The sequence below is a fragment of the Ctenocephalides felis genome, unplaced genomic scaffold (genome assembly GCF_003426905.1).
Source record: "Ctenocephalides felis isolate EL2017-DRISC unplaced genomic scaffold, ASM342690v1 CF-g0.4_SCAFFOLD_03571, whole genome shotgun sequence".
In the NCBI taxonomy this organism is placed as follows: Eukaryota; Metazoa; Arthropoda; class Insecta; order Siphonaptera; family Pulicidae; genus Ctenocephalides; species Ctenocephalides felis.
Window position 1 is genome coordinate 45,142,483 of NW_020539725.1, and position 14,995 is coordinate 45,157,477.

General features: G+C 28.7%; 5 protein-coding genes across 5 annotated transcripts; 3 read left to right on the plus strand and 2 right to left on the minus strand.

The window, feature by feature from the left end:
• Window positions 1-1,290: 1,290 nt before the first annotated feature.
• Window positions 1,291-2,926, plus strand: LOC113385022 (transcription initiation factor TFIID subunit 8-like). The gene is given in 5 exon segments (XM_026622822.1): window positions 1,291-1,509; window positions 1,512-1,627; window positions 1,717-1,867; window positions 2,406-2,540; window positions 2,725-2,926. Coding segments are annotated over 5 exon segments (687 nt in total). The 5' UTR covers window positions 1,291-1,370; the 3' UTR covers window positions 2,871-2,926.
• Window positions 2,927-3,395: 469 nt separating this feature from the next.
• LOC113385021 lies at window positions 3,396-5,571 on the minus strand. Its single transcript, XM_026622821.1, has 7 exons — window positions 4,945-5,571; window positions 4,785-4,868; window positions 4,634-4,705; window positions 4,309-4,368; window positions 4,089-4,247; window positions 3,622-3,945; window positions 3,396-3,505 (listed from the first exon to the last, which is right to left on the minus strand). The coding sequence occupies exons 1-7, from the start codon at window positions 5,405-5,407 to the stop codon at window positions 3,495-3,497; spliced, it is 1,173 nt and encodes a 390-aa protein (XP_026478606.1). The 5' UTR covers window positions 5,408-5,571; the 3' UTR covers window positions 3,396-3,494.
• On the plus strand, window positions 5,042-10,398 carry LOC113385020 (CWF19-like protein 2 homolog). Its single transcript, XM_026622820.1, has 7 exons — window positions 5,042-5,175; window positions 6,425-6,707; window positions 8,069-8,762; window positions 9,027-9,410; window positions 9,633-9,848; window positions 9,998-10,120; window positions 10,190-10,398. Exons 3-7 carry the CDS (start codon window positions 8,217-8,219, stop codon window positions 10,316-10,318), a joined length of 1,398 nt encoding a protein of 465 aa, XP_026478605.1. The 5' UTR covers window positions 5,042-5,175; window positions 6,425-6,707; window positions 8,069-8,216; the 3' UTR covers window positions 10,319-10,398.
• On the minus strand, window positions 10,377-11,347 carry LOC113385023 (nucleolar protein 16). The gene is given in 5 exon segments (XM_026622823.1): window positions 10,377-10,516; window positions 10,519-10,580; window positions 10,717-10,814; window positions 10,886-11,042; window positions 11,106-11,347. Coding segments are annotated over 5 exon segments (543 nt in total). The 5' UTR covers window positions 11,207-11,347; the 3' UTR covers window positions 10,377-10,391.
• Window positions 11,348-11,923: 576 nt separating this feature from the next.
• On the plus strand, window positions 11,924-14,489 carry LOC113384677 (serine/threonine-protein kinase PAK mbt). Its single transcript, XM_026622428.1, is given in 4 exon segments — window positions 11,924-12,525; window positions 12,527-13,016; window positions 13,188-13,442; window positions 13,753-14,489. Coding segments are annotated over 4 exon segments (1,743 nt in total). The 5' UTR covers window positions 11,924-12,145; the 3' UTR covers window positions 14,371-14,489.
• The last annotated feature ends 506 nt before the right edge of the window (window positions 14,490-14,995 follow it).

Genomic DNA, 14,995 nt, shown 5'->3' on the forward strand with positions numbered 1-14,995 from the left:
ACATACTCTTCTACATTTTTCATCTTGTTAGTGTTTTGGTGTACGTGATGAGATATACATAGTATATCATACAAATTTATATTTAAAGTATATGTAATATTTATATATTGATAATATAATACTATGAAATGGATGGTGATAATTTTATATGTGAATATATTTGATTTGCCATAATCATTGGCAATTCAAAAACATATTTTCAAATTTATTATAAAATGTTATTATATAGGTTACTCAAAATTTAATTTTGCAAAAACATATTTTTGTATGAATACTTGTTGATCAATTTTTAAAGTGAGTTTTAAATGATCTCAACACCAGATGGTTATCCTATTTGTTACAAATTTTAACATTTTTGTCTCTAATATAAAATATTTTACATCATTCATTGTTATAACGTTGTACATATTATACATATATGTATAACAGAAATATTTTAATGTGATAACTGAATAAGCATATAAATATTATATGAAATGTTAGAAAATATAATCATATACTAAATGTTATATATTAAACTAAAATATATATGAAAATATTGCTAAAATTGTTATCAAGTTTTGTGACAATCCTAATTGTACGACCATGTTGATCATGGTTTTTTCAAAAAAATACATGATTTGTTTGATAGTCTTATTGATATTTTTTTTCTTAATTTTATTATAATACTTTACATTTAAATAATCAAAAATTTACTATATTAATGGTATAATTTTACACTAGTTTAAAATTATACAATTGTATAAATGTTATTTAAATAAAATATTGAGAAATCCAAGAGAGAATCTCTTGGAACAATAGTCAAACTCTTAGAACAACTTTAGTAGCTGCAAAATCTTATTTTTTATTTATCATGTCGATTGTTTATACATATCAGTATGTTTCTACAACTTAGCTTAAGACAAAATGCAAATTATATCTGGTTTGATTTATTATTATGATTCAAATGTGTATTTTCTATATAAAACTTACAAGACATATTTGCAAATCAACGTCCTCGATAGGCTGAGCTTTAGTTACTTATTTATTTTTATAGACAAAATTATTATTTTATTATTTATATTTTTTATACAAACGCGAGTTCTATATGGTGAATGAATATATACAAAAGCATTTTTTGAATCCTTTGATTAATGATTTTCCACATCCTTCATTGTTATATTGTCTAGGATTGGTTTCTCCTTCTTTTGGTTGGTATCTTTAATACGGGCGTTTTCTGTTGACGGTTGGACAAACTTTCTGCACAACTTTGACAACTTCAAATTAGTTCAATTTATGTTGCATTTTTGTTTTTACTAGTTGAAAGAAACTTGAGAATGGAAGCTCACTGAGTATTTTTACTGTAATTTAACAAAATCACTTATCATATCATGGATTTAGTAAATATAAATCCAAAACGAAAGGTTTTGCAAGTGGTCGTAGCGAGTATTCTGAACGAATCGGGATTCGATGCAGTTGATAAAGATGCTTTGGATACTATAACAGAAATGTTACAATGCTGTAAGTTCTCTTAACGGCACAAAAGCAAACAAATATTCTGCAAGCTGGTGTTAAGAGTGCACACCCTCCATATATACCTGTCCATTTGCCACCGCTGCCAGATCCTCATGCTTATATAAGGACACCTGTAAGCAAATAATTGGTTAAAAACTTTAGTTTTAATGTATATGTATTACTGAATTATTTTTTATCTCATTTTGAATATATTGCTTTTAGACACACAAACAACCTGTAACAGAGTATGAAGCCATCAGAGAAAAATCAGCGAATCAAAAGCGGGATATAGAAAAGGCTTTGACAAGGTTTTTGGCCAAAACAAGTGGCACACATTCGTTATTTGATAGTGATGACAATTCAATGTTTCCGTGTAAGTACTTTACTCATATTCGGTTTTATAATATTAGATTATCTTCTCATTTTTACACTAAGAATTTTTATAAAAGTCATAAAATTATTTTTAGAAATTTTCTCCTTCAAAATGATTATTCTATAAACATTTAATTTTATTATTAATTACATAATTAATAATTTTGTTTATATTATATTTTTTATATCTTGATCAATTGCAAATGATATTATAAACCATGTAAATTAACCATATTGAAATATTATGAACACCTTCAATGAATATATAGGAATTGGATGATAAAAGTAATGTAGTTTGATGTAAAGACAATAACAATTTGGGGTCGAATCTGGTTTATATTGCTGTTGCTTTATCATTCATTGTCACAGTTGATTGCATTCTCAACATAGATTTTTTAGATTGAAAAGCCTATGATTCAATTGTCCTGATATAATTATGATTGTGAAACACGTTAATCATTTTAGTAAAGTAAGGGTTGAGTTGCCATAAAAATTTAGCTGTGCGAGATTATTTAATTAAGGTGCTTGTTCTTTTTTAGTGATAGCTTGCAAGCCTGTATTTCCTACTTACTTGAATCCACTTCTACCTACTGATCAAGTATTTGATTTTGAGGAACTAGAATACCATTACCAAGTAGCAAATCGAACTGAAGATTTACCAGATACAAAGAAAGGTATATATTCTCCTGAAATATCTAATAATGAATTTATAGGCTACATGCAAATGTGGCTATAGCAAAACATTAAATTAAATTCATTAAGGATTTTTCTTTTACTTATATCAATAATGTTTAATTGAAAACATAGGTGAGCACAGTTATTGATCTACCTCTTATTTTATGTCATATTTTGCAGAAGATGGAGAAAATGAAGAAGAAGCTGAATCTGAAAATAAAAATGACAGTGCTAATACATCTCAAAATAGTATCCAACAATCTCAAAACAGTAGTAATATTGACAATCCGTACTTACAGGCTGCAAAAATACCCAAAACAAAAGAATGAAGGAATGTAAAATTGATATTTTTTACACTATGTATATATGTTAATATATATTTTATAAGAGATTTTCATATTTTTTATATGATTCTCTATTTCAGTTTTAAATTTTTATATTTGAGAAACAAATTTATAAGTCTCTAGAATGTGCAATCGAGCTATAATAACTGTGTGTGTCAGATTTCTATCACTATCAAAAAACCAAGGTAAGATCAGAAAAGACATTTTGTAAAACGTTTTCATGCATGAGAAACAATTTCTAAAAGTTCAATAAATTTTGCTTTGCGCAAATCAATAAAACAACTAGAATCATGCTTTATCATCAAAGCATATCATGTACTTCTCTAAATTGATTATTAACATAAAATGCTATTTTTAAATCAATAATTTTATTAAAATTATATCATACTATATCTTGCAAATTCTTTCTATTTTACAATATTTTACAAGTTGCTGATAACACAGCATAATGATTTCTCACAGAGATCAATATGACACATCTGATTTGTATACACTAAATGAATTAGTAGATGCTCCTTCTTAATTTCTTTTATTTTCTCATTTAAAGTGTATTTTGTAAGTTGTTGATTTTACTTTTCTCAATTGTCTACTATTGCTTGGTTGAAGATACTAGCTAGATTCTGTTACTGAAAAAATGTAAGGTCTTAATAAGTTTTCATACCAATCATTTTTTAAAAAAAAAAGGGTTTCGATAATGCAGGAGTGATTATTCTAATAAGCCGTTCTAAAATCATACCTGCTAATTCATTTTGTACATTTTTCTTCTGAGATTTTTTTTTAATATCAGGATCATGTCCTACATGAGTTCTCCAATAATCTACTTTAATCTGGAACTGGTCATCAACCTTAATTTGTCGCACTGTTATTCTAGATGGACAAGCTTTTCCTATTTTACAAGATTTCTTAGCTTTTCTAACCTTTGCTTTTTCCTTATAGAAATAAGATCTATGACAATTATAGAAAATTGTGATATTGCCATTGGTTCCATGGTGCGGCGCACTATTTTTTATATATGAAGAATGTGAATATTGTTGAAGATTCTGTTTCCAATCGAGAAAATCTGAAGAATCAACAATTTAATGATTTTCAATATTAAATATACTGATATAAACATGATTAGAAAAATTTCTCCTATCAATAATTTTAGTTTAATTGTTTATTGTTTTGTTAATATCATAAAACACTTGAGTAATGTGTACTCACCATCAAAAGTATTAAATATCAGTTGCTCTACTTCAACTTCAATGTCGTGCTTATAGAATAAGTGATATCTCAACATATCATATCTGCGAAATTTTGCTTCACAACCTTCAGTTGGACATATAATTTGTTGCTTGCGAATATTTCTTCGATTTTCTGAAACTATGACTTTGGTAACACTTGGAAATTTATATAATGCTATATATGCATCTTGGATATTTACCAATTTGTCTTTGCTGGTCTTCACCTTCTGATTTCTTAAAATATGTGTGATCAAAGAAATCTAAAATTGAAATATATCAAAATCGAAAATACATATGCGCAAGTTCTCAGTTTTACAAATATATAATATTTTATCAATATTTGATGTGAAAAATCTTTAATATACTTTCTATATTACAAATATTATTTATGAAAGTCTAATATTGCCATAAATTATTTTTCATTCTTATGTCTTAGCAGAGTGAATATAGTACTTTGAATTTATTTAAAAAAATATCACTACTACAATATAAAATTAATTGTAATATACAATAATATTATAATACCTTGTGAATTTTCTTCACTAATGAATTCAGGTTCATCACATTTTAATTCTGTATAGCTGTGATCTAATAAACCTGAAACTTATTATAAATTAACTAAATAATTAAAACAAAATTATATTATCTATCATTAATTGGATCGAACAAATAATACCTGAGTCTAATATGTTTTCTTTCTCAATTGCTTTGTGTTCATTTTCCAATTGTTCGAAATAGTTATGATCAAATAGACTTAAAGCTAAAATCCAATGTGAATTACATATATTAGTATTAATAAAACATTCGGCAGTTTATTAATATTCATCATATTCTACCTGTTTCTTTATTTTCAGTATTTTTTGGCTTTTCATCCTGAATTATTTGCAAATGTATATCTAATTGTTGGTCATATGAATGATCATGTAAAACTGGATAGGATTCTGAAGAAACAGCGATATGATATTTGGGTTGGCGGCCACAATCTGGTTTTGGGATAACATCTGACTCGTCAGAAATGCTATCAACTAAATCTTCAAAAGATGAGGATAAAACAAAGTCACTGCGAGGTATTACAGATATAAATATTTCCTCTCTTTCATATGGTTTATGTAGCGTGTTAAGATGTCTTCTTAAAGAATTTTTACAAGAAAACTTTTTTCTGCAAACGTTGCATTCAAAAGGTAGATTTCTATATGGATAAGGATCTACCTTATGTTGGCATCTCAAGTGTCTGTTTATAGAGCCTCGGCTAGCAAAGGGTGTGTTACAATAAGTGCATAGGAACTTTATGTTGCCCATTGATAGAATAATATTCAGTGCATAAGGTTTCTATATCTTGAACTTGTCTCTCTTATACAATTTTTAGAGCATTGTATAGAATTTGGTGTAATTGAATTAAATATTATACAAGTAATATATAATAAATATGGAGACAAAATAGAGAAACGATTTTTATGGCTAAAAGCTTTAATATGCCTTGAATATTCATATGGAGATAGTTAAAAATATTAGTAATATTCCTAATACTAACTCCTAATAATTACTAACAGATTCAACCTTCAAACAGAAATAGAGACAATTTATTTTTATATCTCATCGGTTAGTTTTCTACTATGAAAAGAACGATTTTTCTTAAAAATAAAGACGAAGATGCAAATATATTAGAAAGAAATATATGGTATGAAAAGGAATGAAACAAAATTAAATCAAACTGTTTAAATCTCGGTTTAAATTGAATACAATAACCAAATTAAATTGAACTTGGTTGTAAATACACTTCGTCTTTACAGTAATATTTGACGTTTAACACATGCCTTAAGTGTTGATGCTTGATGGCGCCATTTCAGAACTCGCAACTTAACAAATTTAAACTTGATTATGTTGTGATTTTCTTCCACTGGTAAAATGTAAGCTTGCATCTTTATTATCTAATATTTTAAATTTTAATCCATTTATTATATATCCATATATTTATTTTTATGCTTTTTACATATTTTTATATTATCATTTAAATGTTACTGTTTCTGCAAAAAACTCGTTACTAGCTTTACAGTAATTTGTACTATAACTGTCAAATTGACAATTTAGATAATTTAAATCCAAATTTATTTATTTTCTGGAATCGTAAAGTTTCCTTAGTGTGAATCTAATTTTATATTGAAAATAAATGTATCGCCATGGAAAAGGTATTTACATATTTATTTATTTTTTTCATAGGTTTATTTTTACTTCGCATTTTTCTTGCAGAAGTACTTTACAATTTAATTTAATAGTTCAGCATAAAATATTGAACTTAATTTTTAATTTTCGTTACAGGTTAGAGAAAAGGGTGAATTTTGTGACAAGTTGTATATTGAGAAAAAAAATAAAAAACACAAACACAAAAGTGAAAAAAAATCTAAGAAAAAAAAGCATAAAAGATATTCTACATCTTCATGTAGTACTAGTGAAAGTGATGATGAATATGTTAAAAAGAAAATGAAAAAAAAGAAGAAAAAAAGTCATAAATATAAAGATAGTCCAGACTCATCAGAAAAAAAATTGATTGCACCAGAAACATCTAGAAATTCTAGTAGAGACGAATGGATGTCTTTGCAAAGTATACCAAATATTATATTTGATACTTAGCAAATATTATATGTTATTAGTATATGTATATATCTTCTATATATATAAAAATAAGTCCGGTTTTCCTTCCTGACGAAATAACTCCAGAACGCACGAACCGATTTCAACAATTTTGCATTCGTTGGAAAGGTCTCGGGCTCCGCAAGGTTTATAGCTAAGAAAATTAGTTGTGCATGGCATCGTGCCTTAATGCAAGCTGCTGGAACTTCACGCAACGTAATTAAAAATTCGAGTAATAAAAATAATCAATAACTGTTTTAAATAACTTCAAATAGATTATCTTCTATATATATAAAAATAAGTCGGGTTTTCCTTCCTGACGAAATAACTCCAGAACGCACGAACCGATTTCGACAATTTTGCATTCGTTGCAAAGGTCTTGGGCTCCGCAAGGTTTATAGCTAAGAAAATTAGTTGTGCATGACATCGTGCCTTAATGCAAGCTACTGGAACTTCACGCACCGTAATTAAAAATTCGAGTAATAAAAATAATCAATAACTGTTTTAAATAATTTCAAATAGATTATCTTCTATATACATAAAAATAAGTCGGGTTTTCCTTCCTGACAAAATAACAATTGTTTTAAATAATTTCAAATAGATTATCTACATATATCTACATATATATATATATATATATATATATATATATATATATATAAAAATAAGTTGGGTTTTCCTTCCTGACGATATAAATCCAGAACGCAAGAACCGATTTCGACAATTTTGCATTCGTTGGAAAAGTCTCGAGTTCCGCATGGTTTATAGCTAAGAAAATAAGTGTGCATGGCATCGTGCCTTAATGCGAGATTGCAATTTCCAGTTTGCCTTGCATTCGCAATGACAACTAACAACGCAAGCCGCAAGGCCAATCGCTTAGTGTTTGCGGGATAAATTTTAAACAGATTATTTAGAAAATCATTATCTATCACATGGGCAGTTATACGTTGCCTGTTCACGAGTTGGAAAACATCCGCTTTGTTTGTGTTAACGTCAGACCAAAAAACAAAAATGTGGTTTACCAAAGACCACTTCCATGAAACGGATAATTTGCCGATTTACTTTTATTCACTTAGAGAAGTTCAACTAAAAAACACTTCATTTTTGTAATCGAAATAAATTTATTACTGTTGTATAATAAAATCACATTTTTCCTTTTCAAATATAAAACAAACAAAAAATTTCTTCATCTTTCTCACGAAACCATCTGGTGGCGAAACGGAGTTCGTCGGGTTTGCTAGTCTATATATATATATATATATATATATATAATATTATTGATCTGGATAAAACAATATAATTTGATAAATAATATGGCTAAATATATTACAGGTTCATTCGGTACATTTACCAAATCAGAACTCAATAAGGATAAAATAAAGAAAAATTTGAGAAGAAACAAGAAGAAATATATGCACCTGGAAAAAGTAGTAGAGAACTAAATCCTTATTGGAAAGATGGAGGAGATGGTTTACCAAGTATGAATCAAAAATTAAATTTTATGAAACCTGATTTTGATTTTACAAGCGAAAGAAACAATACTAACTCTGAAAAAAAAGGAAGTTGGAGGAAAAATGCTGATGTGCACAAGAAAGATGAATTCAAAAATTGTATGTCTCAAAATGAAGTTATAAATACCAGACCCAAGCAAGAAGCTAGTTCTCAACCCGAAGAAGCTGTTTTTCTTACTGACCAGCAGATGAATGAATTGGCTGCAAAACTAGTAAAAGCAGAAATTTTAGGTAATCAAAGCCAGATAAATGAATTAAAGCAAAAGTTAGATGCTGCAAGGGAAGCACGCAAAAATATGCCTGCAGCATCTAATGATAAGATAAAAGAAAATGCTGTTCTTCTGACAACTACTGATTCCAGAGGACTGTCAAGACCGTTACCAGATCCGAAAAGTGAAAAAGATCCTTATTATGGGGGAAAATCGAAAAAGAAAAAAGTTGTTGCTGAAACTCATGTTGGTGGGAAAAGAGCTAAATATTTTGCTGATGATGATAAACATAGTTTACGCGATATGGTACATTTCTTTATAAATAATAGATTAAGACACATTCTCTATAGTAGATTAATTAAGAACAGTAAAATATTTATTATTGAACCCAACTAGTGACATGAATACTTTGATGAGTTTTAATTATCAATTTGGATGCACATTAACATATTGCATACTTTCATTTCTTCATTACCAAATAAAATTTAATTAAATCAAATGTATTTATGTAATATTTATATGTATGTTATTTTTCTATGGAACTCATCTATATCTTTTTTATGTTTTTAGTTTGAAAATGAAAGATTCAATACAACAGATAATCAAAACAAGCAGTTTGCAGAAATTGTTGCCAAGCATAGAAATCCTAATGATGATCTTGAAGATGTATTTTCAGAAAGTATAAGATCTTGTGATAATGAATATCAAACAGATGAAAAGGCTAAGAATAGAGCTATTCGAGAACATGAAAAAATATCACAAGTTCTAGATAATTGTGATAAATGCTTGGACTCTAGAAAAATGGAAAAACATTTGATGATAGCTATGGGGGAACATGTTTACTTAAGTTTGTTGCCAACTGAAGGTTTACATGAAGGACACTGTTGCATTATACCAATTCGACACGTTGGGTGTTCAACTCTACTTGATGAGGAAGTTTGGAGAGAAATACAAGTAATTATTTATGTTTAAGAATATTTAAAATATTAGTTGAGTTTTTCTTTCATATTCTCATAGCAGAATGTTTGAAAATAGATTTTTTTTATAAATTTGATGGTTGTTGCAACCTATTACATTGTTTTTTATGATTAGTTAATACTAAGTATTTAAACAGGCCTGTTTAGACTTGTAATGCAGTATATAGAATTTGCTAATTTAATTTATTTGTCTTTATAGGATTTCCGTAAAGCATTAACTAAAATGTTCTTATCACATGGTATGGATGTAGTATTTTTTGAAATTGCTATATATTTGAATAAAAGACCACACATGGTGATACAATGTATTCCTGCACCATCAAAAGATATGGAACTAATACCGTTTTACTTTAAGAAAGCAATTTTAGAATGTGAAGGTGAATGGTCCCATAACAAAAAATTGATAGATTTAAAGGTAAAATGTTAGCAAAGAGTTCAGCATATGCTTTTTACTGAAACTTTTTTTTATTTATCTGAGACTTTAGTTCCTTTAGTAATTTGAGCATAATATTGAACACTAGTCTTTGATAAATACATTTAATTAATGTTTATATTAAATTTTAGGGTAAAGAAGTTGTGAAAGCTATACCAAAAGGTCTGCCTTATTTTTGGGTAGATTTTGGAGATGGAACGGGTTTTGCTCATGTTATAGAGGAACAAGAAAGGTTTCCAAGAAATTTTGCACAGGTAAATTGAGATACTTAAAATTTCAAATCACATAAAATTTCATTCTAAATCATTTTTGTAATTTATTAGGAAATTATTGGAGGCATGTTAGAATTAGATCCTAGATTGTGGAGGCATCCAAAAAAACTAAATAATCCCATTCAAAAAGTGAATGAACTAGCTGCATGGTGGAAACCATTTGATATCACACAAAAATAAGACCATATTATATGTATGTATTAGCATTTTAATTTGTATAAAATTGTCATAGTTCATATGATACATAACATATTTACATACTTGCTTTTTTATTTAAATATTCTGAATATTGTTCAGGGATTTTCTTAAATGTATTAATTTTAGCTCGAAGTTGTCTCCATGTTTCTTGATAGTAATTCTTACGATCTCGTTCCATGCTTTGTAATCTTCACCATATTTGTCAATAAGGTACGTAATCCATTGTACTTGTCCTTTCGGTAATCTAAATATATTTCATAATTAAACAATTTGTCTATAAGTGCAAACATGATATGTTAAATTAGGCACTTATAACTCTTAATTTCAGTAAAAGTTCTGGATATTATAAGAAATTTTACTTATTTCTAAGAAAATCATACCTAAATTTTCTTGCTCTTGGTGCATTTGCTTCTTCCTCTAGTTTTTTAACGACATGGGATTTGGATGGTATATTTGAAGTTGGATCCACATCAGATACCTATTTTTGATAGATAATACTCTAGAACATGAACTATACTATAAAATATATAAATGAAGAGAATTAGTTACCTCAAAACCTCCAGAAATTGTGGATTTCAACTCTTCAATTTTTTCTCTTTTTCTATTAGGAATTTTTAATACTTGATTAGGATCATAGCATAGGCCCATTTCTTCAAGATTTTTTCTAGCCGATTTGGCTTCATCCCAACTTTCTTTTATTTCTTTACTGTAAAAAAAATAAATATAAAGGATGCCTACAGAAAAAAATTATAACCTAGAAATTATTTACCATTTAATATTTCCTTTACTAGTCATTTTTTTAAATAGCCTTTTTCTGTTTACATTTGTACGGAATCGCTTCTTGCGCCTTTGTTTTCTAACTTTCGTCATTCTTGAATAATTAAATTTTATATATCTAAAAAAATTTAATAGTGATTTTATTTATATTGCTTGCTATTTTGTTGTTTGACATGTACTAAGATTTTTTACTCGACACGTGCTGATTATAATACCAGCGCTCTCTCTTCGCAAAAGCTTATAACCATAGATGAAAGTTGTAAGTAGATTAATCACACAGCTAGGCGTTGAAAAGGCGATCATCTCTAGACGATTAGTATATAATATATTCAACTTGACGATCAACATAAAAACCGTATAATAAACTTACTGAGGAAATTAATGATTTCATTAGATAAATCTACATTTTAAGTCATTTTGAATCGTTTGAAACTAAATTGAAATAATAATGCATATTATGTTGTGATTATTAATTGCTGAATCACATCCACATTGAAATATAAACACAAAATCGGAATAGAAAATATCTATTACATGGTTAAAGTGTCTTTGAGTTTAAAGCGCATTCCATTCATTAAAAATACATATGGACTAAATAATTTCCTTATCCAGTGGCCTAATTAAAGTCACCGGTATGATTTTTTTAATGATAGCTCTCTCTTGCGATTGTTGAAAAAATTATTTGTGTCGAACTAGTTTCAAATTTTACCACTAGGTGAAAGAAAAGCGTAAATAAAAACATGGCTGCTAATTGTTGTGCTTTCTTATTTATATACTTTAAAATTAAGTTTATTTGTTAAATTTGTTATATATTGCTTGAAACCACTAACATATATTACAATTCAATTTTGTATTTTTTTAAATTAACGAAAAGAGAGTGTTAATCATATTTAATATGTTTGTGTTTTAACTGTCAATGTGGCGCACAAAAGGGGGTGTTGTTCTGTCAGATTTGTTTGATCAATCAGTTGTCTATTTTAGTTATTGCAATACATTTGTATATTGATTATTCAGTTTTCTTAAATTTTCAAAATGTTTACAAAGAAAAAGAAGAAGCCTCAAATATCACCACCTTGTAATTTCGAGCACCGAGTTCATACAGGGTTTGATAAAAATGCTGGGCGATACGTCGGTTTACCACTACAATGGGCTTCTATAGTCGGCAATAACCAAATTTTAAAGTCTACTAATCGACCTTTACCTTTAGTGGACCCCTCGGAAATTACGCCTACTGAAATTCTGGACCTAAAAACAATTGTAAGAGGAGATCACAAAATGGGAAGTGATCACAAAATTGCTCAAATACCAAATCAAGTACCACATAAAAATGGCTTAATTTTACCTAAGACTTCTAATGTTGCTCGATCAAATTCACTTAGAAGTTCTAGTCCACCAAGACTTCGTAGAGATAATCTACCGCGCAAATGTGCCCCCTTCAGTACCTGAAGAACAAAATGTTCCTCATTATCCTACAGTGAGAAGGGACCATTTGCAAAAGCCCACTTCTATTAACCAGGACATGCACAGACATGACATTAATCAGACAATGTATCAAAACCAAGGGTCAAATGGAAATAATATGGTTTCGCCTGATTATAACTTGCAATACCGTCAACAGCAACTGCATCCTTCTCCTGTAGGTTCAATGAGCAGCATAGCACAGCGACCGCATGCACAACCTCAAAATGCAGGATACCACCATGGAGTACAAAATCATCAAATCCAAATGAGAAATGCAGATCAGAATCAAAATCTTCATAATAAGATGAATTCAAGAGCATCTAGTTCAAGTGGTGGTAATATTTCAATGTCACAGGCATCTGTTGGTGGAACCAGTGCCATAAATAATACCGTGGCTGCAGCAGGGCCAGGAAAACAAGATCAGAGATTGACACATGAACAGGTGAATACTTTAGATTATTTAAAAGCAATTGTGGAATTAATTGCTACATATAACTTAATTGAAAGACTGTTGTGTTTCTTAAAGACAAAAAAAAAAATTAATGCTGAATATAGATGTTGCAATAAATTTAAAAATATTTAAATAAAGTTCATCATTTTTATTATTTTTCAGTTTCGTGCTGCTTTGCAAATGGTTGTATCTGCTGGAGATCCTCGTGAAGATTTGGATCAATTTGTTAAAATTGGTGAAGGCTCAACGGGTACGGTTTGCATTGCATCAGATAGAAGAACTGGGCGACAAGTAGCTGTAAAGAAAATGGATTTGCGCAAGCAACAGCGCAGGGAACTACTTTTTAATGAAGTTGTGATTATGAGAGATTATCATCACCCAAATATAGTGGAGATGTACAACAGTTTCCTAGTACAGGTAAATTGATTTTGAAAAAAAGGGCTGATTAAGTACTTTCAATATTATACACCCAACATAATTTTAGTAATATTAAATGTATTAGTGACAATAACTTTTTAAGTGATTCCTTAGAAAAAAAAACATTATGAACTAAACCCGAAAATTTTCTGCTTTTGGTAACAGTTGGATAGAAGTTTGATTAGTATTTAGAACTCAGTTTCTAAAAATTAGAAATGAATAAGATATATTGTTTTTATTTATCTATTTGATAAGACGTACTTTTTTTTGATAGAGTATTTCTGATATATCTGTCTGTGAATTTGTTTAGGATGAACTCTGGGTAGTCATGGAATATCTTGAGGGTGGTGCTCTTACTGATATTGTGACCCATGCACGAATGGATGAAGAGCAGATTGCAACAGTGTGCAAACAATGCTTAAAGGCATTATCATATTTGCACTCTCAGGGTGTTATTCATCGAGATATTAAATCAGATTCCATTCTATTAGCAGCTGATGGTCGTGTTAAACTCTCTGATTTTGGTTTTTGTGCACAAGTCAGTCAGGAGTTGCCAAAGAGAAAATCTCTTGTTGGTACTCCTTATTGGATGTCTCCGGAAGTTATTAGCAGGTTACCTTATGGCCCTGAAGTCGATGTCTGGAGTCTTGGGATCATGGTTATAGAAATGGTTGATGGAGAACCGCCCTTCTTTAATGAACCTCCTCTGCAAGCTATGAGAAGAATAAGAGATATGCCTCCGCCAAAATTGAAAAACTCACACAAAGTTTCTCCAAGATTACAAGGCTTTTTAGACAGGATGCTGGTAAGGGATCCTGGACAAAGAGCTACAGCAGCAGAACTGCTGCAGCATCCATTTTTAAGGCAAGCAGGTACGCCAGCATTATTGGTTCCTCTTATGAGAGGAGCACGACATAGTAATTTTTGAACTTAATTTCAGCAAATATTGCTGTTATGATTTTATTTATGTGTACACATAAATGTGCCTTATAGTTTTTTAGAATCATTGTATAATGATTATTTATATTATGACTATATCCATAATAACTATGGAGATAAAGTGCAGTATTTAATTGTATATTTTAAAAGTTAATTAGTACTTAGTATTGTGTTAATATTTGATTATTTTTACTCAGTGTACATAATTTTACAGAGATTTTTTTTAAAATAAGACAAAATCCTAAAAAAATTAACATAATACTAAGTTGTTGAAGCACTTGATATAAGTTTTTATTTTAGAAATTTGATCTGTTTTAATTTACCAAAATTTAGCATATTGCAATGATTAAATCTTGTACAGTTATATTATTATGTGTAGAAAATATAAATATATTATTTTTAGATATTATAGATACATTTTTGTTGAAAAAGAAAGCAATATTACTTAGATATTACTTAAAATATTTTGTTAGTAGACACTATTTATATTATAAGTTACAAATATTATGGTTTGAAATTAAGAAGTGCCTATTATAAGAATTGACATACAGATTTAGTGCCTTTGAGATGCCTTAAAATTCAAAAAACCTATATAAAAGTGAAAAATTGATATA